This window comes from Oryctolagus cuniculus, chromosome 20 (assembly GCF_964237555.1).
Source record: "Oryctolagus cuniculus chromosome 20, mOryCun1.1, whole genome shotgun sequence".
In the NCBI taxonomy this organism is placed as follows: domain Eukaryota; kingdom Metazoa; phylum Chordata; class Mammalia; order Lagomorpha; family Leporidae; genus Oryctolagus; species Oryctolagus cuniculus.
This window is the reverse complement of record NC_091451.1, coordinates 14,279,342-14,306,636: the sequence shown is the minus strand read 5'-3', so window position 1 is coordinate 14,306,636 and position 27,295 is coordinate 14,279,342. Positions and strand designations below refer to the sequence as shown.

Genomic DNA, 27,295 nt, shown 5'->3' with positions numbered 1-27,295 from the left:
TACAAAAAGTAGGTGAGGTGTTGCATGGCACTGCTTCACAGAAGCAGGGAAGGCACACATCTCCTAGATCACTCAGCTATTGTGACAGAAGAGGAACTTGTGAGTCAGAGTCCCATGTCTAAGATCACATATCTAATAGAGACAGAGCTGGAACTTAACTCTAAAATACCATTTTATTTTTCATAGTGGGAACTCCTTTTTTTTGAGGTATGTGGAAATACATATATTGGTTGATATATCTATGTTATATAATCCACGAATTAATCTTAACCTCTGAAAGAATTAAAAAAGCATCCTAGTTTTCTGATGCACTCAAGTGCTAAAGTCCTCTCGTCATCTTCTGGGCTGCCATTCTGTAGGCTAATGAAGGAGACTCGAGCTGAAGAAGAGACCAACAAGGCCTACGATGCCGAGCATTTTAGAGACACTAGAAACTACAGTTGTGTTGCTGTACACCACCTGCTTCCTTTTCATTAAAATTGTGCTTGCTCTTTTAATATAAAACATATACCTGACCCCAAGTTCTACAAAGTTCCATGCGTCATCAAATAACCACATAAGTATCCTGGCTAATGACTACTGTATTAAAGAATCTGGGAACTTCCTAGACACAACCCGGATAAATTAATGATGGGGTTGGATTCAAGTTATTTTCAAAAGGATGGAATTTCAGCTGTTCCCTGTAGTGATGGAGCAATAATCTCTTTGCAATTTCAGGGGTTTTGCCCCCACAGACTACAAATATGGATTGCTTTCTACTTCTTGGTCCAATGCTGAAGAATCCAACAAGGCATGTAAGTACAGTTCTTCCTTGTCTACTTTCCTTTGATAAATGCTTTTAAAATTTATTTATGTTTTTACTTGAATCGTGGAAGAAAGGGAGGGAGGGAGGGAGGGAGTGAGGGAGAGAAAGAGAAAAAGAGAGAGAGAGAGAGAGAGAGAGAGAGAGAGAGAGAGAAAGCAAGCTCCTATTCACTGATTCACTCCCCAAATGCCTTCAACACCCAGGGCTGAGACAGGCTAAAGCCAGGAGCTTGGAACTCAATCTGAGTGTCTCATCTAGGTGGCAGGGACCCAGCTACTTTCAGTACACATTAGCAGGGATCCAGCTACTTTCAGTACACGCTAGCAGGAAGCTGGAATCTGGAGTGGAGTCGAGACTCAAACCCAAGCACTCTGATATGGAAGGTGTGCACACCCTGATAATAAATGCTTTAAGACAGCAAAGATCTTCATCCCAACAGACTCCCTTCTGAACATTGCCATGTAAGGTAGGCAACATAGCAAAGTGAAAATCATGGTCATTTTGGGAAAAAAAGTCAATAATGCATTCTATGGTTGGATGATGCATATCTTCAGAAATATCTCTGTGTTCCAATTCATTGTCAGCAATAATGGCCTTAGTAAAGATTTGTTATGGGGCTGGCGTTGTGGCACAGCAGTTTAAGCTGCTGCCTATGATGCTGGCATCCCATATGAGAGTACCACTTTACATCCCGGCTGCTCCATTTGCAATCCAGCTCCCTGCCAATGCACCTGGAAAGGCAGCAGAAAGATGGCCCAAATATTTGGGCCCTTGTCACTCACATGAGAGACCAGGATGGATTTCCTGGCTCTGGGCTTCAGCTTGGCCCAGTCCTGGCCATTGCAGCCATTTGGGGGAGTGAATCAGCAGAGGGAAGATTTTTTTCTCTCTTTCTCTGTAACTGCCTTTCAAATAAATAAATCAATCTTGAAAAAAAAACATTTAAAAAAATCTGGTCAATCTTATAACCATAATTATTGGCCAAATAAGGTCAAAAGAAGAGGGTTATATGAGTCTTATAGAATCTGAGGTGGCATCGTATTTAAAATACAAATACAACTCTGACCACTTAATAATCATTTCCCTCCTGGAGAAAATTCTGGCTTTTAGAGCTGTTCTTTTCCTCTGGGTCATCAGGGCATCCGAAGAATGCCAACTTTTCTATGACCCACACCAGTTAAAGGATGGGAGCCTGCCATGCTTTCAACAAGGGAAGGGCAGGGTGTGGAGGAGCACACACAGACCCTGGAGTATTTCAACACACCTCTTCTGGAGGAGCTTCTGTTGGTTTTAAACCCTCAAATCCCCATGAGACATTATTTCCAGCCACTAAAATATTTCCTGAGCTTAGATACATCTGGAAAGTTTTGGAAAATCCTACAGGAAGGAGACTAGGCCAAGAGAGTGCCTTTTCTCATGCCATTCAGGAAGCACTGAACAGGAAAACATTTGCCCTCCAAGGCAGCCCAGCTCTTGGGGCTGGAGAACCGTGGTAGACAGAAGAGTCATTTGGGAACCAGAGACACTAGAGAACAGATTTGGGGTGTTCCATTAACCACTTACCAACCAGAGAGTTTATGTAAAACTGTATCAGTCAAGGCCACATCAGAAAAACAAGATTCATCCCAGGTAGTTCAAGAGAAAGAATTTAATCGTGGAAACTAGTTATGAATGCATTGAAAGAATTGAAGGAAAAGAGGGGAGGGTGAGGTAACCCCGAGACTAGCAACAAGAGGAAGCTGTCACCATCTCTAGGGCTGGAGGAATTGGAAGAGGGGCTGTCACTAGAGCCTGGAGGCTGCACCTGCTCAACTGGGGCTGAATCAACAAAAGGATCATGGGGGAGGAGCTGGTATCATTATCACAGACAGCATTAGAAGCAAGAGTGTGATAGAAACAAGAGGCTTCTCTCATCCTCCCTGCAGGGCCCCGAACTAAGCAGAATCAGTAGACAGAGAGCCTGGGAAGTAGAAACTGCAGAGGTTAGCTCCCTGTGGTACCAAGTGGAGCAGGACAAAGCCAGGGAGTGTATCTGAGGGCAAATAAGCTATTCGTGGACATTGTCCACTAGGGTAAGAAGTCCTGACTCCCAATTTGTAGATGAGTAACTTTTAGAAAAGTTCGAAGTCTAAACTACTAGCTCCCAAATTAGCTACTGATGTTACACCCCTGGACTTCTTAGGATCCATTCCCCAGAAGGCATCTCCAAATTCTGCAGCTGTTGGGGGTCCGTGTGGAGGAATGGGAGCAGCCACATGCTGTGCCATAATTACCCATGTCCCAAGAAAGGCCAGCTCTTGCTTACTTCCCAGGCTGGTCCTTTCTCCCACACTAGTCCATTTCAGTGAGATCAGAGGCCACCCCTCTCCCAGCTCTCTCCCACACGCCCTTCCCTCCTCTCTGTGCTGTAGATCCTGCCTCCTCGCCATGGCTTCTCACATTCCTCTTCCCCATTTCAATGCCCCCGATGTAGCTCGGGCTCTCACTTCTTGCTGTGCTATTTCAAATCCCGCCAACTCCAGGGAGCCTTGTAGGGGACAGATCTGATGTCACAGCCTTGCTGGGAGTCCCTTGGTGGGGCTCCTGAGACCCTTCTGGAACACATCTGGTTCACCCCTCCTCTCCTTGCCTTATCTTTGTAACTATGTGCCAAACACACTTTCCCCTTCCCCCACCTATGAGTGCAGACACATACCCTCCCCCTTAATACTAAAAAGAGACCATTTATAATTTCCACCCTGAGACCTTCGCTCATATAGCTTCCTTGGTCTCCTGTACCATCCACCGGGCAAATGTAAATACACGTCTCCGTCCTGCCTTAAGCATCATACCCTCCTCTGAGTCGCTCTCTGACCATCCTCTCCCTACGAGAGTCCTGACCTTCTCAGTATTGTTGCTCACACTGTTCTCTCTCTCACAGTTCCTTCAGTACCATCTTGTATTTATTTACACATCTGTTTCCTTCTACTAAGTATTCACCTCTAATGTATAGCTCTTTAGGGCAGGAACTTGGGCTTTACTTGACTTCACATTTCCAGTGTTTGGCAAACATATCCACCCGGCAAAGATCTGAAGGAAGGAAAAAAAGGAGGAAGGGAGGGATGGAGCGAAAAGAGGGGTGTCCAAAACTAAGAATTCTACCAGTCTTGTCTAAATGCCGACAGACTCTCTTGCAGAGCCAGTTACGGGAATCCTGGCATCTGGGGGATCCTGGAGCAGCTTTCTAAGTGGGAAAAGGACAAGGTTGGCATAAAAAGGCAAGGCCAGTGCTAGAATTGAGCCCTAAGGAGGAAATAGAGATCAGCTACAAAATAGAGCCCAACATTCCAGTGCAGGGCAGTGCAGACAGTGTGAATGCAGACAACACTGTCTTAAACAGCTACACGTGAGAGAGAGCAGAAACAGACAGATCCACTGAATCTCTTTGTTTTAAGGAAGCACCAGCAGAAGGCACACAGGACTGCCTGTCTTCCCATTTTGCTAGACATTGAGCAAAGCTTCATTAGGGTGCTAGGACAAAACTTTCAGAAAAGATCCAGTAACTCAGGAAGTCTTGAAAGATAAAACATGGAATTGATTACTTTGTGGACGAAGTTACATTCCAAGGGGAAAGTAAAGGGATAGGTGTCAGTCCTAAGCCATTCTGACATCTCTGGGGTATACCGTGATACTATCCGGGCCCTGCAGGCTCCCAGCGGAGGAGACCATGAACACAGGAGATCAGATCTAACCCCACCGTGGGACAAATTCCACAGAGACACTCTGCTTCTTCCCTGACAACAAACGTTAGGATATTGGAGTCAGATCCAAAACATGGAAAAGATGCTGGCTGGGAAGACGAGAATCTGAGAGAGAATGGGCTAAGACTTTCCCTGGCCCAATGGCCACATTTAGAGGACCACATTGCCTGGCACTTAGTCTTCTTCAAGTGTTCTGTTGCCACACAGTGATACTAAGTAACTATTGAATATCAGACAGGGACTTAAACAGCTCTCTCAGATAACAGCTCACTCAGTCCTTGGAAGGGCACATTCCCTCTTGGAGAACCATTGAAGGTAGACACACCACAGTGGTTGAAGACGAGATCTCTCTGCAGTTAATTCCAAGCAGCATGCAGGAATAATATTATATTAATGTGGGGTTTGGTGCAGGACAAATGTTAAGAACCCAGGGATGTAGAGGGAGGGGTGTTTATGCGTGGTTGGGTGTGGGGAGGAAAAGAAGGGAACAGCTGTCTTTGCTTCTTAGAAGCCATGTGATTAGAGCAAAAAAAAATTTTAAAGATTTATTTGAAAGGCAGAGTTACTGAAAGAGTGGGAGAGGGAAAAGAAGGGGGTGGGACTTGCTGATTCACCCCCCAAATGGCTGCAACAGCAGGGCCATGGCCAGTCTGATATCAGGAGTCGACCATCTGGGTTCCCCACATGGTTGGTAGGAGCCCAGGCACTCGGTCCATCTTCCACTGATTTTCCAGGTGCATTTGCAGGGAGCTGGATCAGAAGTGGAGCAGCTGGGACTCAAACCAGTGCTTGTACGGGATGCTGGCATCGCAGGCAGTGACTTAATGTGCTGTGCCACAGCGCCGGCCTCAGGGCAAATGTTTAAAGCTCTATAAACTTCAACGTCCTCATCTATAAAGTAGACTGAGTAGTACCTACCTCATAAGGGTTGTGAGGCTTGCGCAGATAATGTCCATAAAGCATTTAGCAGGGTTAACAGGCATTAAGGAAGCCTACATGAGTGGCTGGAGAGACAGAGTGAAGTACCAGAGAGCCAGGCAAGTGGAGACTTTGGGTAGATTCTCCTCAATCCCTCCGAGACATACCAGGCCTCTCCTTTCTGATTATCCAAGGTTCGCATAGATGTACCTCTCTCTGGAGGTTTGATGCTCATGGGATTCTGTTAGCGGGACATGGATCATCGTCTTAGCTCAATCTCTCATTGCCAAATCTGAGTTAAGGACTCAGAAAACAGGCAGCAGGGTACAACCACTGCAGCTTGGCTCTCCAAAGGTGCTCTCAAAATCACAGTCCCTTTGGTAACAATAAAACAAGGGTCCAAGACTCGAGCACACATGGCCTTTGTCTGAGATGCCAGAACTCGTAAACTGTGCCAAGCCAAGGAGGGGAAACTTCTAGAAAGAGACCCTTGGTGGAAAAATCTTTGCTTCCAGCATTTTAATTCTGAGATGGTTGCCATGAGCCACTGACTGATTTTGAAATCCAGGAAAGGTAGGGGGCAGGGAGAGGGCCGACAGGGTAAGAGGGAGGGGAAGTTAAGAGAAGGAAGGAGTATAGTATGTCCACTCTATGGTAACTGAAAACCTCAAATTATTTAAGGCAGCAGAGATCAAGAAAGCCTAATGACTTATATTGCATTTGACAATCAATCATACATTGGATAATGTGTAGCATATCATAAAATGTTATGGTAACATAATCAGCCTTGCATAAATTCAAACCGAATGCCAGAGACTTATCAGATCATTTTCCCTCAACACCTCCATCATGGAACTAAATCCCTTGTCTGCTTCCCATTCCTCTACCCCTAACTTCATCAGCTCTGCAAGGGCCTGAAGCGTACTCCACCTACTGCTCCAACCAGTGACCTCAGAATAGGCCTTAAAATGCAAACCAGTTGGGGCTGGCATCCCACACGGGCACTGGTTTGTATCCTGGCTGCTCCATTTCTAATCCAGTTCCCCACTAAAGGCCTTGGGAAAGCAGCAAAAAAAAAAAATGGTCCAAGTGTTTGGGCCCCTAATACCTACATGGGAGACCTGGAAGAAGCTCCTGGCACCTGGCTTAAGCCTGGCCCAGCCTCGGTCATTGTGGCCATTTGGGGAATGAACCAGCAGATGGAAGATTCTCTCTTTATCTTTTTTCTCTCTCTCTTTAACTCTGTCTTTATACAGCGGCCACAGGCCCACCGGGACACTCCCCTACCAACAGTCAGCAGACAACAATGTTTCAGCCATGTGTGTGTGACCAGCTGTGCTTTTCAAATCACACACACAGAGAAGCAGCACTGGTAGCATTTCAGAGCCAGATAATGCCATCAGCAAGGGAAAGAAGCCAGCTCATCATCTCCTTCCTTTCCTGTCTTTGCCCCAGAGTGGGAGATGCCACTGTAACACATAACTCAGTGGCTTTGCAGGTCAGCTAAATGACACTCTAGAGCCAGCCGTCCTCGGGGACAAGTCAGACAGAAAGATAGCAAGGACCAGTCATTGTAAGCCGAAAGAATCTCCACTAAGTCAAGGCTTCCTTTTTCCAGCACCTCCTTTTATTCTATTTATTTATTTATTTATTTATTGACAGGCAGAGTGGACAATGAGAGAGAGAGAGACAGAGAGAAAGGTCTTCCTTTGCCCTTGGTTCACCCTCCAATGGCCGCCGGGGTGCACTGTGGCCGGTGCACTGCGCTGATCCGAAGGCAGGAGCCAGGTGCTTCTCCTGGTCTCCCATGGGGTGCAGGGCCCAAGCACTTGGGCCATCCTCCACTGCACTCCCGGGCCACAGCAGAGAGCTGGCCTGGAAGAGGAGCAACCGGGACAGAATCCGGTGCCCCGACCGGGACTAGAACCCGGTGTGCCGGTGCCGCAAGGTGGAGGATTAGCCTAATGAGCCACAGGTGCCGGCCTCCTTTTATTCTTAAATTTAGAAAATTAATAACAACAAAACCTTCTATCTCAGAGAACATGGTGTAGCGAGAAGAACTGGGACTCCAGAGCAATACAAACTTGTCTTCCAATCTTGTTATTACCACTGAAAGTCAGTAATAAGCTTCATAGCCCAGTTTCTCTCATTGTAAAAATGCAGATGATAAGGTCTATGTGTGTGGACATCAAGGGGAAGAATGCATACGGCAGGGTGGGACATGACGCCTGTAACTCTGCAGGTCCTAGACAAAGGCTAATTCCCTTCCACCATAGAGAACGAAGGACACTTCACACTAGCGCTGCCTGGAGCAGAGGAATGGGGCAAGGGTACTCTTCACAAGCAGCTACAGGACCCCGAGAAGGCAGGAAACGGGTCCCGTACAGGCAGCCGCCGGAGACTTAAGAAGATGAAAATCACAAAGCTGCTCCCATGCTGCAAAGCCAGACAAAGACCAGAAAACTCTGGTGCTTTCGAACCATCACACCCTCTGAGTCTGCAAAGATGGGTGACAGGAACTCAGGGTACAAGAGGGACCCTTCCTGAGCACAGAGGAACGTGAGCAGGAGACCAGGATGCTATCTCTCAGGCGAGTCACTGAACCAGGAAGTTCAAGTTGGCCAAAGTCACTCATTCACTGTGTTTGGGCCCACACACTTAAAAAGTGGACTTTTACACTGTAACTCACTGCAACGTAGACTGAGAGGTTGCCTTTCAAAAACGATTTTCTACAGAGTTCAGTAGAATCTTTTTATGAGCTACTGAAAATCTTTGGGGATAGAAATATGTCATCTGTAAGCTCAATTATTTGATCAGGTTTGGGGGACTTTTTCTGCCCAGAGTCCTCCCACTAAAATTCACCAAAGTGAAAACATCATCAGATGAGGAATTGGGAGAAAGGGACTCGAGTTCTATTTCTGCTATTTACTGTTGTGTGGCCCTGGACAGATTATTTAACACCAATTGGTTACTTCCCTCTATAAATGAAGGAGCTGAAATTGGGTATGGGACTGAGGACCACCTATGCAAGAATCACCCAGTGCTTGCTGAAAACTGCTGACCACAGACTTGGCCCTGACCTCATGGAATCCAACCCTGGAGCTTAGTCCAGTGGTCTTCATTGTTCACAAACATCTGCTATTCTTCTTTTTTTAAAAAGTGGAGAGACACAGACAAAGAGATCTCCCATCACTGGTTCACTCCCCAAATGCTTCCAGCAGTCAGGGACAGGCTAGGCTTAAGTCATGTGCCAGGAACTCAACCTTCCATGTGGGAGGCAGGTACTCAACTACTTGAGCCATCATCTGCTGCCTCCTAGGGTGTACACAGGCAGGAAGCTGGAATTGGAAGCAGAGCCAGAACTCGAACCCAGGCACTTTGATATGGGATACCAGCATCCCAAGCAGCGTCTCAACCGTCCCACCAAACATCTGCCTCACACTTGTGCTTCTTCAGCTCGCTGTAGTTGAGATTCACTGGATAAGAAGGTCTCCAGAAGGCATCAGGGGGACCCTGTCATATTCTAGATGCTTTTGTTCTAGTCAAAGTGCTGATTCACTCATAAATCAGGTCATCGTTAATGCAGACATTGAACCCGCGTCAGCCAAGGACATTGCTCCTTTTCCTTCTCACTCACGGCTAACCAACCAAGGCTAACACACAACATCCTGTCCAGCCTTCATTCTTAACTGAGCCAAGTAAATTTCAACGTCCTTGACTCTCAGGTCATTGCCTGTCCAAGAGACCTCATAGCTGTTTCCTATGTTGTTTCCCAACGGCAAACATTTTTCTTTCCTAGCTGGATCACAGCGTCTTCAGTGCAGTCCCAAAACCCTGGTCTCTTTGACTTCCTGTAACAGCTCAGATTTCTCTAGAAATCTCTCACCCAGGTATTTGGCCTGGTTTACTTAGCAAGTCAGAGCTGGGAGAGGGTCACTGCATAAGAAGATTTGGTAATCGACAAACAGTACGTAAAAATAAAACTGGTCAGAGCTGGAGGAGAGAGGTGAGAAAACACCAGTGAAAAAGTGGCTCATTAAAGACACTAACTTGGGCTGGTGCCGTGGCTCACTTGGTTGGTCCTCCGCCTGCAGTGCCAGCATCCCATATGGGTGCCAGGTTCTAGTCCTGGTTGCTCCTCTTTCAGTACAGCTCTCTGTTGTGGCCCAGGAGGGCAGGGGAGGATGGCCCAAGTGCTTGGGCCCCTGCACCCACATGGAAGACCAGGAAGAAACACCTGGCTCCTGGCTTCGGATTGGCGCAGCGCCAGCCGTAGCGGCCATTTGGGGAGTGAACCAGCGGAAGGAAGACTTTTCTGTCTCTCTCTCAAAAAACAAACAAACAAACAAACAAAACAACAAAAAAAAACACACCAAATCAGCGTTCTGTGAGAGGATGGATCATTTTGCCTGTGATGGTCAAGGAGAAAAATAAGGACAGGTGCTAAGTTTGCCATAGAAATTAATGTATTCAAGGAATTCATTATTATGAACAGATACGTCCTTTTGACTCTCTGATGTTAAAGTGCCTTTTCTTTTTATAAATAGTGGTAACAATTAATTTCATGACTACTCGATAAAAAATGTTGAAACCTCTATGGCAGTTCTTCCACCCTTGTTTTTTATTTATAGCTGAACTTTCATTGGCCTCATAGCACTCCAAATCTCTACAGAGAGAGATGGCTTTTCCCCTTAGTGAAGATATCTGGGCTACCATGGCCACAGCATCAGAAGATGGGGAGCCCCCAGAGGAAGCCGGGGAGCCCCCAGAGGAAGCCAGACAGCAATTACTCCCACGTATCCTTAACCGGTAATTCCCAATGGAATCTCTGTAAAAGGAAGTTGTACTTTGAGCCCATTCAGAAATGCTGATTTCTTGCATACACTGCCTTTTTTTAAAGGAAGGTCCAGGGAGTTGTTTGCAGGGAATAGGAAAGATATCAACATTGTTAGCCAATGTGGAGGTGCAAACATCACGTGTCCACTCGGGGATGGGTTATTCTTTCTCAGGTGGAGCCTGTCTTTATGCTCTGTGAGCAGCAACTGGCCACACTCATTTCCTGTCACCACAAACTCCCGGTGGGATGTCCTTCAATTCCAAATCACTACCTGGTGATCTGAAAAAGGAATCCCTTTAAAGTTGCCCTTGTGAGTGCTCCTTTTCTCCAATACCTGTTGGAGTGCTGCTATGGCAGAGCGTGGCCCAGGGCTCAGAATTCACACTTGAGCAGCTCTGAAGAGGGAGGGAACGTCTACACTCGGGGAATGCACTTGGCCAGCAGTCTATGTTCCCGTGGCTATTTTTTTTTTTTTTTTGGTAGATATTCGTGCTGAGAAAGAATATTCTCCCACCCCTGCTGTACAACCAAACCTCTCCTCTGACGAGATCCTCTCTCTCTCTCTCTCTCTCACACACACACACACACACACACACGCAGATGAACTGGGGTAGAAAACACAAGGATACACCATGGCCTGGACTCCTTCCCCTGAGGGCGAAGGAGAGGGACGCGCTTCGCTTCTGAGTTAGGGTATCTATGCCTGGAACTCATTTTGGAGGAATCTGGGAGTAGGAAGACATGCAATATGGCTCACATCAGGCAAAACCCCATCTTGGATGTATTTCTTTGGGTGAATACGGATAACGAGACAAATGCTCTACCCCAGATCTACCCTTCTGCGTATCCATCTTTTCTCGGGTCCTTTAGTCCCCCCCCCCCCCCCCCCCCCGCGCTAAGCCTTCCAGCTGTAGCTGGGAGAAGTTAAGTTAAGCAACAAAGACTTCTTACCCTCCCCCCAAAGTCCTCATGCCGCCTGTTTCCCGAGAGCCCTTGCAGAAGCCTATCCCACTCGCCCTGGGTCTGTGTAGTGTTCTGCTTGCTTATACAAAGGAATCCAAATTAGGATTCTGGGGGAAATCTGGCTTCCACTCTCTCATAAGCCCCCAGCAGGCTGGTTGAGAAGAAAGTATTCTTACAGCACATCTATAGTGGTATCTGCTTATAATTGTCAAGGTTTGATTGTTGGTCTTTTCAATGAGTAATTACCAATACTTTAAAGGAACTGTTCAACTGCAAAGCTCAATTCCAGTGGGGAAGGGTGATTTCAATATGCAGTATGTCCTTTCTCAAGACTGGGTTCCCATATAGACACAGAAGTGTGTTTCTTTTTGTCTATCTCTTAAAAAAAAAAAAAACATATTGAAAGTATAAGTGGCAGGCACTGCCCGTGCCTCTGAAGGTGCACTGATAAATTGACTCACAGACCTCCAGAGGCTTCTAAGTCAGAGCTCAGAAGGAGAAGCATGGAAACAACAGGCAAGCGCACCTGTGGTGTTGAGCAGAGGGACTGATTAAGGCTGGGGAACGTGCTGTCTTCACAGCGCTAGGCTTCAAGTCTTTGAAAACACAGAAGAGACATTGAGAGAAGATCCCCAGAAAGGAAACACTGAGAGCTTCCAGGATGCAAAACAACTTAGGACTGAAGCGAAGCCCGTGGGCTCCCGGGAGGATCGGGGGCTTGGGTAATATGACCAGTCTTGTCAACAATTTACTGAGGACGTAATGCTCATCCCCGGAGTGTCCTGTAACTTCACGGTGCCCTCTAAATAGAAGATGAAAATATTATTATAAAGTTCACTTAAATAAACCTCTTATATGAAAAAAGTCACCTCTTTCCAATTTGTTGAAATCAGAGAGTCATAATATTTATTTCATCAAGGGGGTGTGAGGCTTAGTCAGGATTAATTTACTTCATGACTCCTTCTAGGGCACTTGAAAATTTATATAATCCCATATGTGGCTTGTAGGATCAGACTTCATGAGAATTTGATGAGAAAGAGAATGAATGTTTCATCGTGTTTTTCCATCATTCTCTCAAATATAACCACCCTCACTCCTGTGTTTCCAGTCCATTGTTTCAAGGTCCCTCGTTACAGTAGGAGCTCTCCAGATGAAGGGCCCGGCCAGTCCACTCTGCTTGCAGCTGCTCATTAATCGCTCCAGAACCTTCCTTAGCAGGTTGGGGGCCGGGGGGGGGGGCTCCATCGCCTCCCTGCTTACTAGTTCACGATGCTCTTACAAGACATAATGGTTCCAGATTTATCTGTTTCCCCAAGTAGACTGTGAACAACTAGACAGTATCAACTATCTCTAACTCATCTTTTGAATCTCTAGCATATTTTTAAATTCTTTTTTATTTGAAAGGCAGAGAGAGAGAGAGAGTATTCTACCCATTGGTTAACTCCCCAAATACCCAGAACAGCTGGGATTGGGCCAGTTTGAGGCCAGGAGCCAGGAGCTCCACCCTGGTACCCCACATGGGTAGCAAAAGTATTTAAGCCATCATCTGCAGCCTACCAAGTGCATTAGCAGGAAGCTGGGTCAGTAGCTGAGGCCAGTCTTGATCCCAAGTGGATCCCAGGCACTCTGAAACGGGATGCAGGCATCCCAGGCAGTAGGTTAATCTGCTTTGCCATAAGGCCCACCCCTGAATCTCTAGCATCTTACTCAATAACTAGCAGAGAAGAGGTGATTAGGCGCAGGTTTGTCAAGTGAATGAGCGCACAGACCCGGTCCTTGTCAGAAGGCAAACCCAGCCTGTGCCATGCTCATGGGAGACTGTCTTCCCCGGCTGCTGTCGCCCACCGCAGTATCTCCCCTTTCTGATGAACCTAACCCCATCTATTATTTATGGCAGAGCTTCTTGACCTGGGCTACACAGTAGAATCACTCGGGGGAGCTTTGCAAATAAACACAGATGCCTTCCCTCTACCACGGCCCAACTCACTGCTGCAACGACTTTGCACTGGTTGGGGTGAGGCCCTGGCCTGGGTACTTCCTCAGCGTTCCTGTGATGGATTTGCAGTGCAGCCGGCTTGAGAGCCCCTGGGTTAAGGTGACACTCAGGTTCCACCCACCCTGAAAGGACTTGCGGCATCTCTGATGACTTCACTTTCCTTTGGATCCAAAGCAGTTGTTTTAACCAATTATTAAATAGTAAACCAAACATTGTGTTGTGACAACATCGCATGTTGATTATTCATAGTGTTTTTGTGAGTACAAGCATATGCATATATACAAAGGGTCTTCAAAAAGTTCATTGTTGTGGTGCAGTGGGTTAAGCTACCACTTGCAATGCTAGGATCCCAAGCTAGAGTGCTGGTTCCAGTCCTGGCTGCCCTACATCTGATCTGCTACTGTGCCTGGGAAAGCAGTGGATGATGGCCCAAGTACCTGTGCCCCTGCCATCCACGTGGGAGACCTGGATGCAGTTCCTGGTTCCTGGCTTTGGTCTGGTCCAGACCTGGCTAATGCAGCTATTGATGGAGTGAACCAGTGGATGGAAGATAGATTCTCTCTCTTTCAAATAAAATTTTCAAATAAATAAATATTTTTTAAAAGTTCATGGAAAATGCATATTATGAAAAAACTAAGCATGGATTTCACAATTTATTTTTTACTAAAATAAACTTATTTTTAAATTTTTTGTGGACTTTTAAAACACACACACACACACACACACAAACACACAGGCTTCCATCCTAGACCAGAGGACCTTGAGGGCAAAAACTATGTCTTCTGATTTTTTTCAGCCTCATGCCAAGCACATGGTAGATCCAAACACATTTTTGATGATTTAAAAACAGCAGCGGCAACAACAAAACCCTAGTAGAGGCCATGTTCATCCTACGCTAAGGACATGCCTTTGGTAAGAATAAAAATGTTGCAAAAAGGGTGGGGCAGGGCTGAGGCAGAGTAGGAAAAGAATAAATAAAAGTCAAATGGAAAAAAAGCTAAATTAATCCAAAAGAAAATGTTTCCCAGCTTCCTAAGAGGGTTTCTGCAAACACTACAGCAGGGTAAACAAGAGAATGAACTTGGCTTGTGCCCTGATAAGGAGATTTCTTTCTCAGTTATATAATTTTACAAACTTTCCAGGGTGTAAAGAAAATAATCAGGCGGGGAGGACGCCTTCCCTCCGACAGTACAATTCAGCTCTTGGGTTAATCAGCTCAGAGATCTCAGCTGGACCTGACCCCGCCCAGCCCTGTGATCTCAGACTAAGCCTCACATGCAAGAGCCCTGGCGGAGAGCTCAATGTCATGGAAACAGGATCCAACATAATCCTCATTCCATAGCCTTGATCCCTCAGGAGAGCGGCTTCTGCTTGCGCTGGGAAACCCCTCCCCACCCCACCCCCACAAGAACACTTAAAAAAAAAAAAAAAAAAAACCTAGGTATCTTCTCCCAGTGGCTGGTATTCCATAAGCCTAACCATGCTAGAAGGATCCAGGTATGTTCTCCTACTAAGTAGTGTAATAAAAAAGCATCATTCGGTTCATAAAAAAAAAAAAAGTGTTATTTAGTGCAATTAAAAAAGGGCTAGCTTTATAGAACTGTTTTGTGCAAATATTCCTCCAAAAGGGTTATTCTCATATGGCTTCTATACTTCCTTATGAAATAGGACCACAGAAGACTCAGTAGACTGCCAGGAGCACCCTCTGTGGAGGTAAGGCTGGTCATCACATAGAGACATGTCTTCTGTATCAAACTTTATCCTACTTATTAGGCCACAAACTCACCAACTGGTCCCCAAAGGCATGTCATTTCTATGGGTAATTAAATAGGTCCTCTTTTGCCTGGGTTTGCCATTTTAACACTGACCATATTTTATGTTGAGTTCTAATTATTGTTTGGAAACTTGACTCACAGGCATTTAGGTCTGCCTCTGAGTGATTAGTAATGATAGTAACGAGTTGTCCTTTGTAGATTAAGACAACACCACTGACCCGTCTAATAGGATACGAGCTGATAGACTGTCACTGATCCATCCACACCCTGCTCCTGGTGCTTCTTGTGACCAGGGGGTCTGCATGTGACCTTATCAGCCAAGAGCCAAGAGCCCCCCAAGTCCCCAGTCACCACCAAAGGGATGTGGAATAATAGCGTTTGCTCTTCTGACTACTTTTTGTAGACACTAACAAAAATACAAACAACTGGGTAATTTACTTTAAAAAACAAAAAGGAAAAATGTGGCTCAAACTTCTTTATTTACCTATAAATTCTAACTGGAGTTAGTACAAGTAGGATTTGGGAGCCTTGAATACTGTATATGATGGAAAAATCACAGGATCTGTGTATTTCAGTAAAAATGCTATCTAAAATCTGAAACAGAGATAAACTGCGAGTTTTCAAGGAGTAGGTCAATGATCCATGAAACTACACAAATCAATACTGATTCACAAGGAATTCTACTTCCTCTAAGGTGGTTTAGATAGGAGTTCTTGGTAGTCCTTAAAGAACGCCCATTCATTTAACATGATTTCCTAACCAGAGTACCAACCAAAGGTCATGAGGTTCTCCAGGAGTATTTCTGGTTGTGTTCCAGCAAACTGAGAAGGCACAGTGACAGAGCACGTCGTCACGTCGTCAAGGCAGAGGCACCATGGAGGTGAGGAGTGTGTGAGGGCCTGACAACTCAGGAACGTCTGCCTGAACGCAAGCAAAGCAGCTCCATCTCAACACAGCTGGCTCCATCACCGGGCTGGAATGCTATTTACACAGTCCCAGACAAGCCCGGAAGAATCCTCTGGTCCGTAACCAAGGGCCTTGGGAAAGTTGTGTCTGCAGCAGGCGAAGGCTCATGTCTGTGCTGATTCCTGCCTCCTTGAAGAGGAGCCAGCTCACCTAACGCAGGTAACAGCAGTAACCCCTTCCTGCTGTCTCCTGCAGAAAGGACCACCATGTGGCGTTTCACACCTTTCATGAATAACCTGGATTTGTTCTGCCACTTCCAAACAACAACAACAACAACGATCCGGATGGTCACCCTGCCTTCTTCCTCCTCCTGCTTGCAGGAGAGATTTTGATGAGATCTGGCCACAAAGCAGGATAAAGTTGAGCTTCCACATTAGGAACAATTATCCTTCTGATGACGACACATTTTACCAGAGAGCTCAGACTGCAGTGGCTTTTCCTTAGGAATGGGGAAAGAAGGGTAGACAAGTGTTAGGAAGCAGGCCTTTCTGGAAGCCAGGTGGGATTCTTGTTTGAGACCAGGATAGAAACCACAGACAGGGCACTTTGAGAGGTGCTCTTGCTTTCAGAAATCCCAATAGCATCACCAAGTCCTTGAAACTACTGGCCACGCAGTAATGTGAAATCCCAGATACTAGGCCACAGTCTATTCACTTAGCAGCCTCTGTCTGACCTAAGGCGTTCAAAGCACACATAGGTCAGGAAAAAGCATGATCACTATTTAATTGACACAAAATTATGCAGTCCTCAAAAAAAAAATCAGCTAAGCAAAACGATCATTTAGAGATGGAGAATGTGAGCTCCCTAGAGGTGTGGTCACTGGCCACTTATAAATACCATGGAGAATGCTAACTGTGGCATCTGTTTTTTTTCCCAGCATATGCCTTGCCTTTTACTCTATCATAACTGCCGTTGTAGCAAGCAGGGATGCTGGTTTCTCTATGCCCTGCCCCCGTGTGGGCTGGCCCAGCACAGTGTGGCCAACACTCCCAGAAGATGACCAGACTGCTTGGCGCACTCTCAAAGCACTCACCTGCCTTCTCTTTGAATCAAGGTACCGCAGAATTAGCCGGGTGTTCACGTTGTGACTCCAGGTGTTTCCTAGTGCAGCTGTCACACAGCTGGATCCAGAAGAGCCTGAAATGAGACCAGACCACGCCACAGTCACGGCTGTCCTTTCCCGGGATGGAGTTTCACTGAACAAAGTCCGGTTATCACTCGCAGCTCAGTTCATTCCCACAAAAGTGGATGAATTGGGGAAGAAGGAGGGGAGTTCAGGAATATGAGACTCAAAATAAAAACCAGCATGGGTTTCCTTTTGCCTCTGTGCAAGTGGCCACAATTGGCCTGAGCAATGACGCAGTTACAAACAAGCAGCAGCACTCTAAGGCAGTCTGGGGCCATGGCTCGGCTAGTAACAAATCAAGGCGCTCGACATCCACGGCAGACAGGCACAGTGCTACTCCACGGAGTAAGAGCAACTCTGATGGAGTTGTTAGACTATTAGCTTGATAAGAGTCTTCACTCAGGTTTTCTTACCAATGTAGAAATGGGGACATGTACACAGAAAACACTCTTGCCCTCCCAACTCTCATATGCACACTTACCCAACAGAGAACTCTGGAAGATCTCAACAGGTCCTATCTAATCTGGTTTAGACATCCTTATGCCAAGAGAAACATTCCTTTACCTTCTCAGACTCTCCGATAAGGAGGAGGATCTGAAGGATGCTTTATCTGAGCTCCTACTCAACTCCAAGCTGCACTTCAGCTACCATTTTCCATCTGCGAGGCTTCACGGATCCCCTTGACACCTCCACTCCTCTGCACTCACCTTAGGGAGGCAAGCCCCCACCCCCACCCCCACCCCCGGGGCAGCCACTTTAGAGGCAGCTCCCACTGCCCGATCAAGCACATCTTGAGGTTTCCAGATGTGCCCACTTTGGCCTTGGTCAGAGCAGGAATCCTAGCCTTTGAGGGACACAGCTGGATGTTTTTGCTGCCTTGGAGGGTGCAGATGCCGTCTCTTTTCAGTGAGAAGAATCAGTGCAGAGAGGCTGAAGTCCACGGATTTAGCTAAAACCAAAAGAAGCCTGGAGTTTCTCGTCTGTTGTCTCCTCACCGGATCACCTGATTTGCACCCCTCAGAGTGGAGTAGCATTTGGTCCTGTTTGTTTCCCAGGCCAGGCATCTTTCAGGCATACGGCTTAAGCTTCTGGGCTCAGATGCTACCATGCACCACCGTGGTTTGGGAATTCTTTGCAGGAGGCAATTTTCTTGGCCTTGCCTAACTAGGAGTACTGCTGGCATCTAGTAAGTAGAGACCGATGACGTCGCTGAACAGTCTATAATGAACAGGAAAGCTCCACAATAGTTATCCTTCCCAAATACAACAGTCATAAGATGGAGAATTCGTGGGTTGCACAGCACCAACCATACGTATTTCTCCTAGTTCAAGCAGGTACAGGGATGAGTTAGAGGTTCATCAAAAACTGGGGCTTCAACAGGGCTAGGAATTTCACATGGAGGAAGAATTGAGTGCAGGAAGAATGAAATTTGGAATGACCTTGGTTCATCATGCACACAATTCAAAACCTGTCCAAAATAATGCAAAAACAAATCATCTGGATGGCTAATCTGATCACATCATTCCTCTCCTTTAAACCCTTCAACAGTCCTCCGTGCCTGAGGATAAAATATTAACTCCTGAACAATGCATTCTGGGCCCCTTGTCACCTGTCTCTGCATCTCTCCCTGGCTTCCTCTCTCTAAGCCCTCTCACTGAATGGTTCACTCTGACCTCCTGACCTCTCTGTCCTCAAACTCCTTGACCTCTTGTCAGCAGTTGATAAAGCTTCCCCCTTCCTTGGCAACCATCTCCTGGACTCTTCTGCTTCTCCTCTTTCACGTTAATTATTCCTCTCCCTCCTCCACCTTTGTTCTCCCTCTCTTCCTACGTGGGGACGGACCTCAGGGAGGACCAAAGTTTTTTGTTTAATAACAAATGCTGGCAGTGGCTAGGGAGGTAATGCACATTAGTAAAGAAGCCAGGTATTTGACATGAATAGGTAAAAGTCCTTTCCTCTCACAAAGAGATGTGCTTGCTTCCATTTTAAAAAAAATGGTTTATTTATTTATTTGAAAGTCAGAGCTACAGAGAGAGAGACAGAGCAAGAGATAGGTCTTCCATCTGCTGGTCCACTCTCCAGATGGCTGCCACAGCCAGGACTGAGCCAGGCTGAGGCCAGGAGCCAGGAGCTTCATCCAGGTCTCCCTTGTGGGTGCAGGGAGCCCAACACTTGGACCATGTTCTGCTGTGTTCCCAGGCCATTAGCAAGGAGCTGGATGGGAAGTGGAGCAGCTAAGACATGAACTAGTGCCACTACACCACAACGCTGGCCTCTTGCATGTTTCTTATAAGATACAATCTTCTCAGTCTACTTTCATTTTCTCCCTTTCTGATAGGCTTGCACCTACAGAAATATCTCCTGCTATCAGAAAGCCAGTACTGCAAGGGCAATGGCAAATCACACTTGCATTCTTAAAAACTGCTTTATTGAGATAATTCACGTGTCATAAATGTACTCATTTAAAGCACACGATTCAATGGCTTTTACTTTACTCACAGAATTTCTTCAACCACTACCACAATAAACTTTAGAACATTTCATCAACCCCCCCAAAAAAAAATCCCCTATCCCTTATCCACCTGGCCCCAGCACCCCATTTTCCGCCCACACAGAACAACGAATGCATTTCTAATCTCTATGGGCTTAGTAACTGACTTTGCTAGGAGATGATGGGGGTAGCAGGGACTGTGGTGAATTCCAGAATTCATCCAAGCTCCTAAGGGAGCAGCGCCTGCCCAGCTCCAGCTGTTGTGATGTGGGATGTGTTTGTAGTCAGCCACATTTTCTGATGTTTTCAAAGAGAAGCCAGAAATCAATATTTTAAGTGCAATCTCCTGACTTTAAAATATTAGTTTAATTGTTTAAAAACACACAAAAACATGCTTGAGAGCCAAACGAGCCTCATTCCCAAGCTCGCAGTGCCGGCTCTGTCTGGCGCGGCCTCACTGCTGACAAGGATGATTTCTAAGCATTTGACTCCGCTCCTGACGTTTCTCACCACTTGTCCTCCATTCTCAGCCACAAGGGCTGCATCAGAATGAACTCCAGCACCACGAGTTCCCTATCTTCACATCAAGCTCCTCACTTCCCAGATAAAGTGCTCCTTTTCTTTGACCCTCCAAGTAAATCTGGTCTGAAAACTGTTTCATCTCCCCGCCACCCCCATTTCTCCGTATCCCACGTTCTTCACTTCCAATACACTGCAAGGTTCCATTGACTGAACTGCAAGCCCTCACCGATATCCACTCTCCACGCTCCAGTCCTCCCACCCCAACCCTAGCTTTGCACCTGGGGATGCCAGCTTTGGCTTTGGCTTGGGGTCCATGCTCTGTCAGTTCCTCCCTGCTAAAGCCCATCCTCTATTCTTACCGCCTGATTAACCCTCTCCAGGCACACACTCAAGCACTGACAACTAGCACACTCGCGGTGGCTCCCAAGTGCTTTGAAGGAGTTCTAAATTCTAAGCCAGGCATCGAAGGGTCTGCCACCCTGTGCACAGAGTGCTTGTCCACACAGCTTCTCTTTATTCCTCTTCAAATTAGCCTTTGCTTCCACTTAATCATCTTTCCTCTAAGTCTCCTCCTCATCTGAAATATCTATTTTCACACTGACAAACTCTGCTGTCTTCAAGGCCACACCCTAAATGCCAACCTCTCTACTCATCACAGAGTTTTCCTCCTCTAAACTTCCATAATCCTTTATCTCACCCTCTTAGATCACTGCCACTTTATATCCTATAGTATGCTATTTGTGTGTGTGTGTGTGTGTGTGTTTTCTTTTTACCACTCATAATATAAATCATAAAACTATGGGAGATTTCCAGGTCTTAAGGAAGGCACAGATGTTGGAGCCACATTTGGGCCAGTAGTGCCTAAATAACTCCATGTAATTAAACAAATGAGAACAGTCTAAAAAAGTATGCCGGTATTTGACCATCTTCTGGTCAGGTAAGCTCCGGTCCTAACGGAGGATCATGAGGGCTAATGGGCACGGAGAAGCATCCAGTAGAAATTGTCAGTGAGACTTATAGAGACGCACTTTCAGAAGTGCCTACAAACATTAAACCACCTTAGGAGCATGCATAGCAAGCCTTCAAAGTCAACTAAGTTAACAGGATTTTTTTTTCAAGTAGTATATGCTAGGCACTATGCAAGCCCTTGATGGAGGGAAGGCTTACGTCCTGTTTGGGCTTCATATCTTAGTGCCATCTTTCTTGACCCTAAAAACAACTCTACGAGATACATATCATTATCATCCCTATTGACACACTGAGGATAGGGGAGATGAAGTCACTCTCTCAAGGTCACATGGTAGGTTAATGATAAAACCAGGCCAAGTGAGTCTTAACCGCTACTCCAATTAGCCGTCTCTGGGCTCATCATTTCTCCCACAGCAAATGGCCTGTACCTCTGCCAGCCCTCGGGGGATGCCTAGACAGGGCCCAAGGAGCCCAAGGACCCACCTCTGGGCTGACACTGATGGAGGAATGTTGTGAACGTCTTATCACTCATCTGAACTCTGCGTGTCACTCAAGCCCCACACTTGGCTTCCTCTGTTCTGATGTACAGTGTGATAAGCCTGGCCAAGGGGTTTCCAGAAAGACAGCACATGCCCTGGCTTGGCAAGCTATTTAGCCTTGCTCAACTGGCCCGGCAGCTGTGTTCACACAAATCAGGTGGCCTGGAACTCACCCTCTCTGGTTGGAGGGCTAAAAAAGCCGGGTTGGGACTGTAAAGGCATTTCACTTCAGAGGGCCTCAGGTATGGGAAAACAACTGTAAGGTGATCATGGCAGTGGGATCACCCGAGAGAAGAAGGTGGGGGCGCTATCACTTAGTATAAATTGGTAACCAGATTTTCAACCAGAAAACGTAGTGGTCTTTTGATGTTCAAGCATTCCTACGAGAACACTGGCATAGACGATCAACAATGCAGTTTATGGGAAATTTAGGGGAGCAGGAATCTGCTCAGTGATTTTTCTGAAAAGGTGATTTCCTGCCCAATGACCTAATTGGCCAGGAAACAGATAAGTGAATCTGTCGTATGCTCATATTCGGTGCAAGTTTTAAAAACTGGGGCACGTTCTCCTCCCTCCTGTTGGATGACTGAGATATTTATACCTGCCAAGACAGTATGACTTCATCATGTGGAATGTGGTTGATTCTAATACAAATTTTAAAAATCAAATAAATGAACTGGGCTTTGAAAATATTTTCATTATTGGGGATTTTTTTTCTCCTCGTCACTGAATTGAGCCTACAGGAATGTCTCGCTGAGTGACATGGGGCCAACCTAATTTATTTACACTGAAGTCGAGGCCCTCTAACAAAGGCTGTGGGAACATGGATTCCCCGCTCTCTCAGAGTCTTTTAGGTGAGGCAAAGCACGCTCTCTCTGTGTCTGCTCACCCATCTGTAAAATGTGAAGAGCCATTCTTGCCTCCAGGCAACTGAAGGTTCTCGGGACCCCGAGATGAAGGTGTTCCAGCTGTATAAATGACAGGTGCAGGACCGATCAAACACTCAAGAGGGAATTCTACAGGGAAAAGAAGTCTAATCACCACCTTCTCCATTTTTGCATTTTATCAAGAATTAGGCAAGACGGCTAAGTTTAGGAATGAAGTGGTTAAAACAACAGGCCTTGGATTCTGGACTTTTCCCTGACTGATAGCTTTTGGATCCCATTCCCCACTCCTTTGCGGTGGGAGTTCGTTATGAAGACGAATCTCTGACAAGGTAAGGAGCTGCCTCCCCGCTCTGTACACACAGGGCGGAGTCCTCATGTAATCACGCCGTAGGAGGAGAGGCGGGTTGCTATGTAGCCTTGATTTCCAGCAAGGTAAAAGGCCTCTGGTACCATCCTGTGTCAGTATGTAGCAGGGCCTGGTGGAGAGCCCTTGATGGGAAAGCTCCTTCTCTGAAAACATCTCAATTTATGAGTCCTGTGCTAAGCATTTCTGGGCGGTCAGACTGAATCTCTAGTGCATTGCAGAAAAGTGTTTGCCCTGTAGCAAAAGGGTCAACTTTAAAAGAATAGACTTTTCCATGTTTAAAAAAAAAATGAAGAAAACAAATCAGTGACTCCCGGATTAGGAACAGAAGGGAAGGAAGAGTTCATGGCCACAGAAGACTGAATATTGTGAATATTTGTCCCTTCAGATGAAAAGCAACTTACTGGGGCCAGAGAGAGGAAATTTTAAAAACAGAATAAAAATACTTACAAATGTTTCCAGAACTGGCGTAAGTCCAGAGATTAAGAGGGTAGGTTACCACTGGGTGGACATTTTTTTTTTCTTATCTCTTATCCTCCTGTTCTGTGCAATGCATGATGGCCTATGCTTAGTTGTAGGAGCCAATAACCACCCACTACCACTTTCTTTCCAAAAAAAGGGAAGAAGAAGAAGAAAACAAAGCCATGACTCCTGGAATAGGAAAGGTAGAGTGTCAAAGGCAGAGAAATCCATCTGCTGGTTCCTTCTCCACATGGCAGCAAAAGCCAGGACTGGGCCAGGTCAAAACCAGGAGCCAGGAGCCAGGAACTCTATTCAGGTTTCCCTCAAGTACTTGAATCATCGTTTGCTGCCTCCCGGGTGTGTGAGCAGGGAGCTGGATTAGAAGTGGAGCACCCTAGAGTCAAACTAGCACTCTGATATGGGGTGCTGGCAAACCAGGCATCGTCTTAACCCACTGCACCACAGCACTGGTCCGACACCCGAGAGGTCTGCTCCTGACTTAGCGTGGGTGTCTACGGAGACCAGGTGGGCAGAGGAGCACGGGGTAATGAAGAACATCTGTGTGGGCCCCAGGAGTCACAGCGTACGTCACCTCTCTGAGAATCAGTTTTCTTAGCCATGGCAAGAGAGAGTTGTTCAACACAACCTCCAGAGCTCCTGTACTAAAAGCTCTGAGTCTATGGTACTTGAACGACAGAGGGTTCTTCATGCAGGACCTCGCCTTCCCCAAGGAGCTTGGGAATTCTCTACTTCGTGTGCTGCCCCACCCAGCGCCCGTGTAAGAGTGCAGACAGGTGGGCCTTTTCCTGGGAGCAGGTTTCTTTCCAGACTAGGGAGTCTCTTAGCCCATCCTGCCTGTGAAAATCTTAGGAATGGATAAACAGTTGTTGGCCAGTGGCCACGTCCCAGCAAACACGACTTCCTAATAACAAAGTTTAAAGATGGGAGTCTGAGCATGAGAGTAAAGATCAGAGGGGATTATCATCCACTAAATTCAGATTCTCCTGGTTTGTTTTTTAAGATTTCTTATTCATTTTTCTGAAAGACAGAGCAAGAGAGAGAGAGGGGGGAAAGACAGTGAGAGAAAGAAATATAGTATTTATTGGTTCACTCCCCAGATGGCCACCAGAGCCACAGGGCTGGACCAAGCTGAAGCCAGGTGCCAGGAACTCCATCCCAGTAGGTGGCCAAGGCCCAAGCACTTGGGCCATTCTCCTTTGTTGTCCCAGGTGCATTAGCAGGAAGCTGGATCACAAACTGGGCATTGAGGACTCTAACTAGCACTTTGCTATGAGAAGCCTGCGCCATAAGCAGCAATTTAATCTGCTGAACCACACATCCCAGCTCCAGTTCCTCCTGTTTAAAACCAGGTCATGGAGGTTGCTGAGCTGAGCATTTGTTTATTATTGGGTCAACCATTTGAACTGGGAAAGTGACTGAGAATCTTAGTTGCCTCTGATAGAAGTAGGAAAAGGACTCAGGTCTGTTCTTCCCCAGAGTTCCCAGAGTGGTCTATGCTACCTCTGTGGGTGGACCACCAGCTCTTGTCCTATTCAACGCCGAAAGACAGAATTTCAGCCATCAAAGGTGCAGCAGATGAGTAGGTTACAAAAGAAGGAGGGAGACTGGCTAGGCGAGGCTACTATTAAGGATTGAGATGATCCACACGCTCCAGGAGGCCACAGGGCAAAGGGATCAAATGAGAGTTTGGGATGGGCTCAGACATCCACCCTCCAGCAAATTAATTTCCTTGGAGGCTCACAGCTCACTCACTGGGACGGGGAGCCAGCTGTAGTTAGTGCAAACTCTACTTCCTTGGGTCTCTAAAATTGACAGTGGTCTGTAGGTCAAGTTCCAACGGAAGTTATATTTCTGACCTAGCTCTATAAATAGAGCACTGGAAAAAACCCATCAGCTGCAATGGCCCCGGGACCACACGCTATCTATTAAATAAGTAACCGCAGTATCTGTGCTACCATTTTAGATGAGAAAAAAAAATACATCTTTTGTTATTTATAATCTCCTGAGCTTTGAGATTCTCAAAATATTTTAAAGCTATTAGTCTGCTTTGAGATTTACAAATAAAGGATCTGAGGCATAAAACCACGTAGTAACTGCCTCACCCAACACCATCTGCCCACCAGGGAAGGTATTCGCTGCTTCCCTTTGGTAGAGAAGAAAACCTCATTTCCAGTGTTTCTTGGCAAGAGGTGAAAGGGGCTGAAAACAGTTCAGTCTTTACTTGTACAACACACCCAGGCCAATCCAAGGCTCAGCAAAACTCATTACAGAGGAAGGTAAGAAACACGAAGTGAAGACAAGAAAAGGTGGGGGGCACCAGTGAGCTCGGAATACAAGAGTTGGGAACTGGATTAATCTCCCACAGAAGGAGGTGGAGCACAAGTTGGGGTGAGCTAATCACTAGGATAAAGACTGGTATGCACCAGCACAAATCATCCAACAGCTCCACTAACTTTGGTATGGGAAGAAAATACTTTAAGTTTCCCAGAGTCTTAGAGTGATTATGCAAGTTATCATGCAACCAGGACAGTTTTGACTATGACATGGGGACGTTTCCATAAGTATTCTGGGTTAACAGAGATTGCTTGGGACCAGTGTGGACAATCCACAGCGTATGGTTGCCCTGCAGGGATACCATGTAGAAACTGCGCAGATTCACGGAGTGAGGATGCCCACTCTTCAAGAAAACACTCAGTGTGGAAAGCATCCTGGTGGCTAAGCAAACCTTCCTGTGACTGCATAGGGCTTCTCTGACGTGTCCCCAGTGACAGTCAAGATCTACAGCTAAGAACAACAGCTGGCTTGAGGAGAAGAGAGCTGGAGCACCTGAATAGAAGGCAGCAATGCCGCTGGACATCTGGCATAGTGGTTAAGATGCTGCTCGGGACATCCACATCCCACGCTGGAGTGCACGGGTTTGAGTCCCAGCTCCACTTCTGATCCCATTTCTTGTTAAGGTGCACCCTTGGAGGCAGTACATGATGATTCAAGTCGCTGGGTCTCTGCAACCCATGTGGAAGACCTGGATGGGGTTCCTGACTCTTGGCTTCAGCCTGGTCCAGGCCCAGCGGTTGTGGGCCTTTGGAGCATGCACCAGTAGAGGGAAGAGCTCTGTCTCACTGTCTCTGACTCTCTCTGTAAAGGAAAAGAGGAAGGAAGGAAGGAAGGAAGGAGGGAAGGAAAAAGGGAGGGAGGGAGGGAGGAGAGGGAGGGGGGAGGGGCGAGCAATCTTCCACCAGCTCAGCTCCCCACATTCTCCAGGGCGCCATGTCCCTGAATCTTTTCTCCAATAAATCAACTTCCCTCCTGCTAACTTCTATTTAAGGCGGGGGGGGGGGGAAGGGGGGGAACTCTGAATAGTGATTTGCAGTTAAGTCTCCTACCCTTTGAAAAGCACTTTTTAATTAAAAAATAAACTTAGAGAAAACCCATACCACCCCGATGCAAATGCTAGCAAAAATAAAACAAAGGAAACAAAACGTCAACCGTTGAAAGAAATCCAAAGCATTTTCTTTTTGCATTTAGGCTTCATTCAAGTTAAGCCAGGAAGATGCATACATGATGTGTTTTTTTTTTTTTTTTTTTTCCACAGTGTGCTCTGTCTGCTCTCTGTGAATTCCTCCAACCATACCAATCAGCTGTCTCGGCGTGAGCTTTACTCCTCTCCCATGGTAGCCTCTGAGGCAGGAGGAGGACGCCAGAGCTGGAGCGAGTCTTGTGTTTTAGACACGGTCATCCATCTCATCTGTTGACCATTTGGTATCTGTTTCAGGGGACACTGGCTGAGGCAGGAGGCGTACAGCTGCTGCTTCTGGTCTCAGATTGCTACAGCCCTGACTGCTGGGAAAAGAAAAATCACCCTCCAATGTGTGCATCCAGCCAACTGCACGCAGAGAGCCAGGAAGGATGAAAAA

The 27,295-nt window shown here is 46.5% G+C and overlaps 1 protein-coding gene and 1 long non-coding RNA gene across 17 annotated transcripts in view; one reads left to right on the top strand and one right to left on the bottom strand.

The window, feature by feature from the left end:
* The window catches only part of RAD51B (RAD51 paralog B), a 682,004-nt gene that overhangs the window by 87,134 nt on the left and 567,575 nt on the right, over nucleotides 1-27,295 (bottom strand). For 9 of the 15 annotated variants that reach the window (XM_051826348.2, XM_070065142.1, XM_002719555.5 and 6 more), the window contains exon 9: nucleotides 17,034-17,137. The exons of the other annotated variants lie outside the window; for them this stretch is intronic. In XM_051826348.2, the coding sequence (XP_051682308.1) occupies nucleotides 17,034-17,137 (104 nt within the window). The remainder of the gene's footprint in view (nucleotides 1-17,033; nucleotides 17,138-27,295) is intronic. 15 annotated transcript variants of the gene reach the window in all.
* On the top strand, nucleotides 671-27,295 carry LOC127484649 (uncharacterized). 2 transcript variants are annotated; one of them, XR_007911781.2, is made up of 4 exons: nucleotides 671-794; nucleotides 14,056-14,171; nucleotides 14,928-14,972; nucleotides 27,154-27,295. It is a non-coding gene; the product is annotated as an uncharacterized lncRNA (long non-coding RNA). The 2 variants fall into 2 exon arrangements; XR_011384875.1 differs by lacking the exon at nucleotides 27,154-27,295 and adding an exon at nucleotides 15,852-15,986.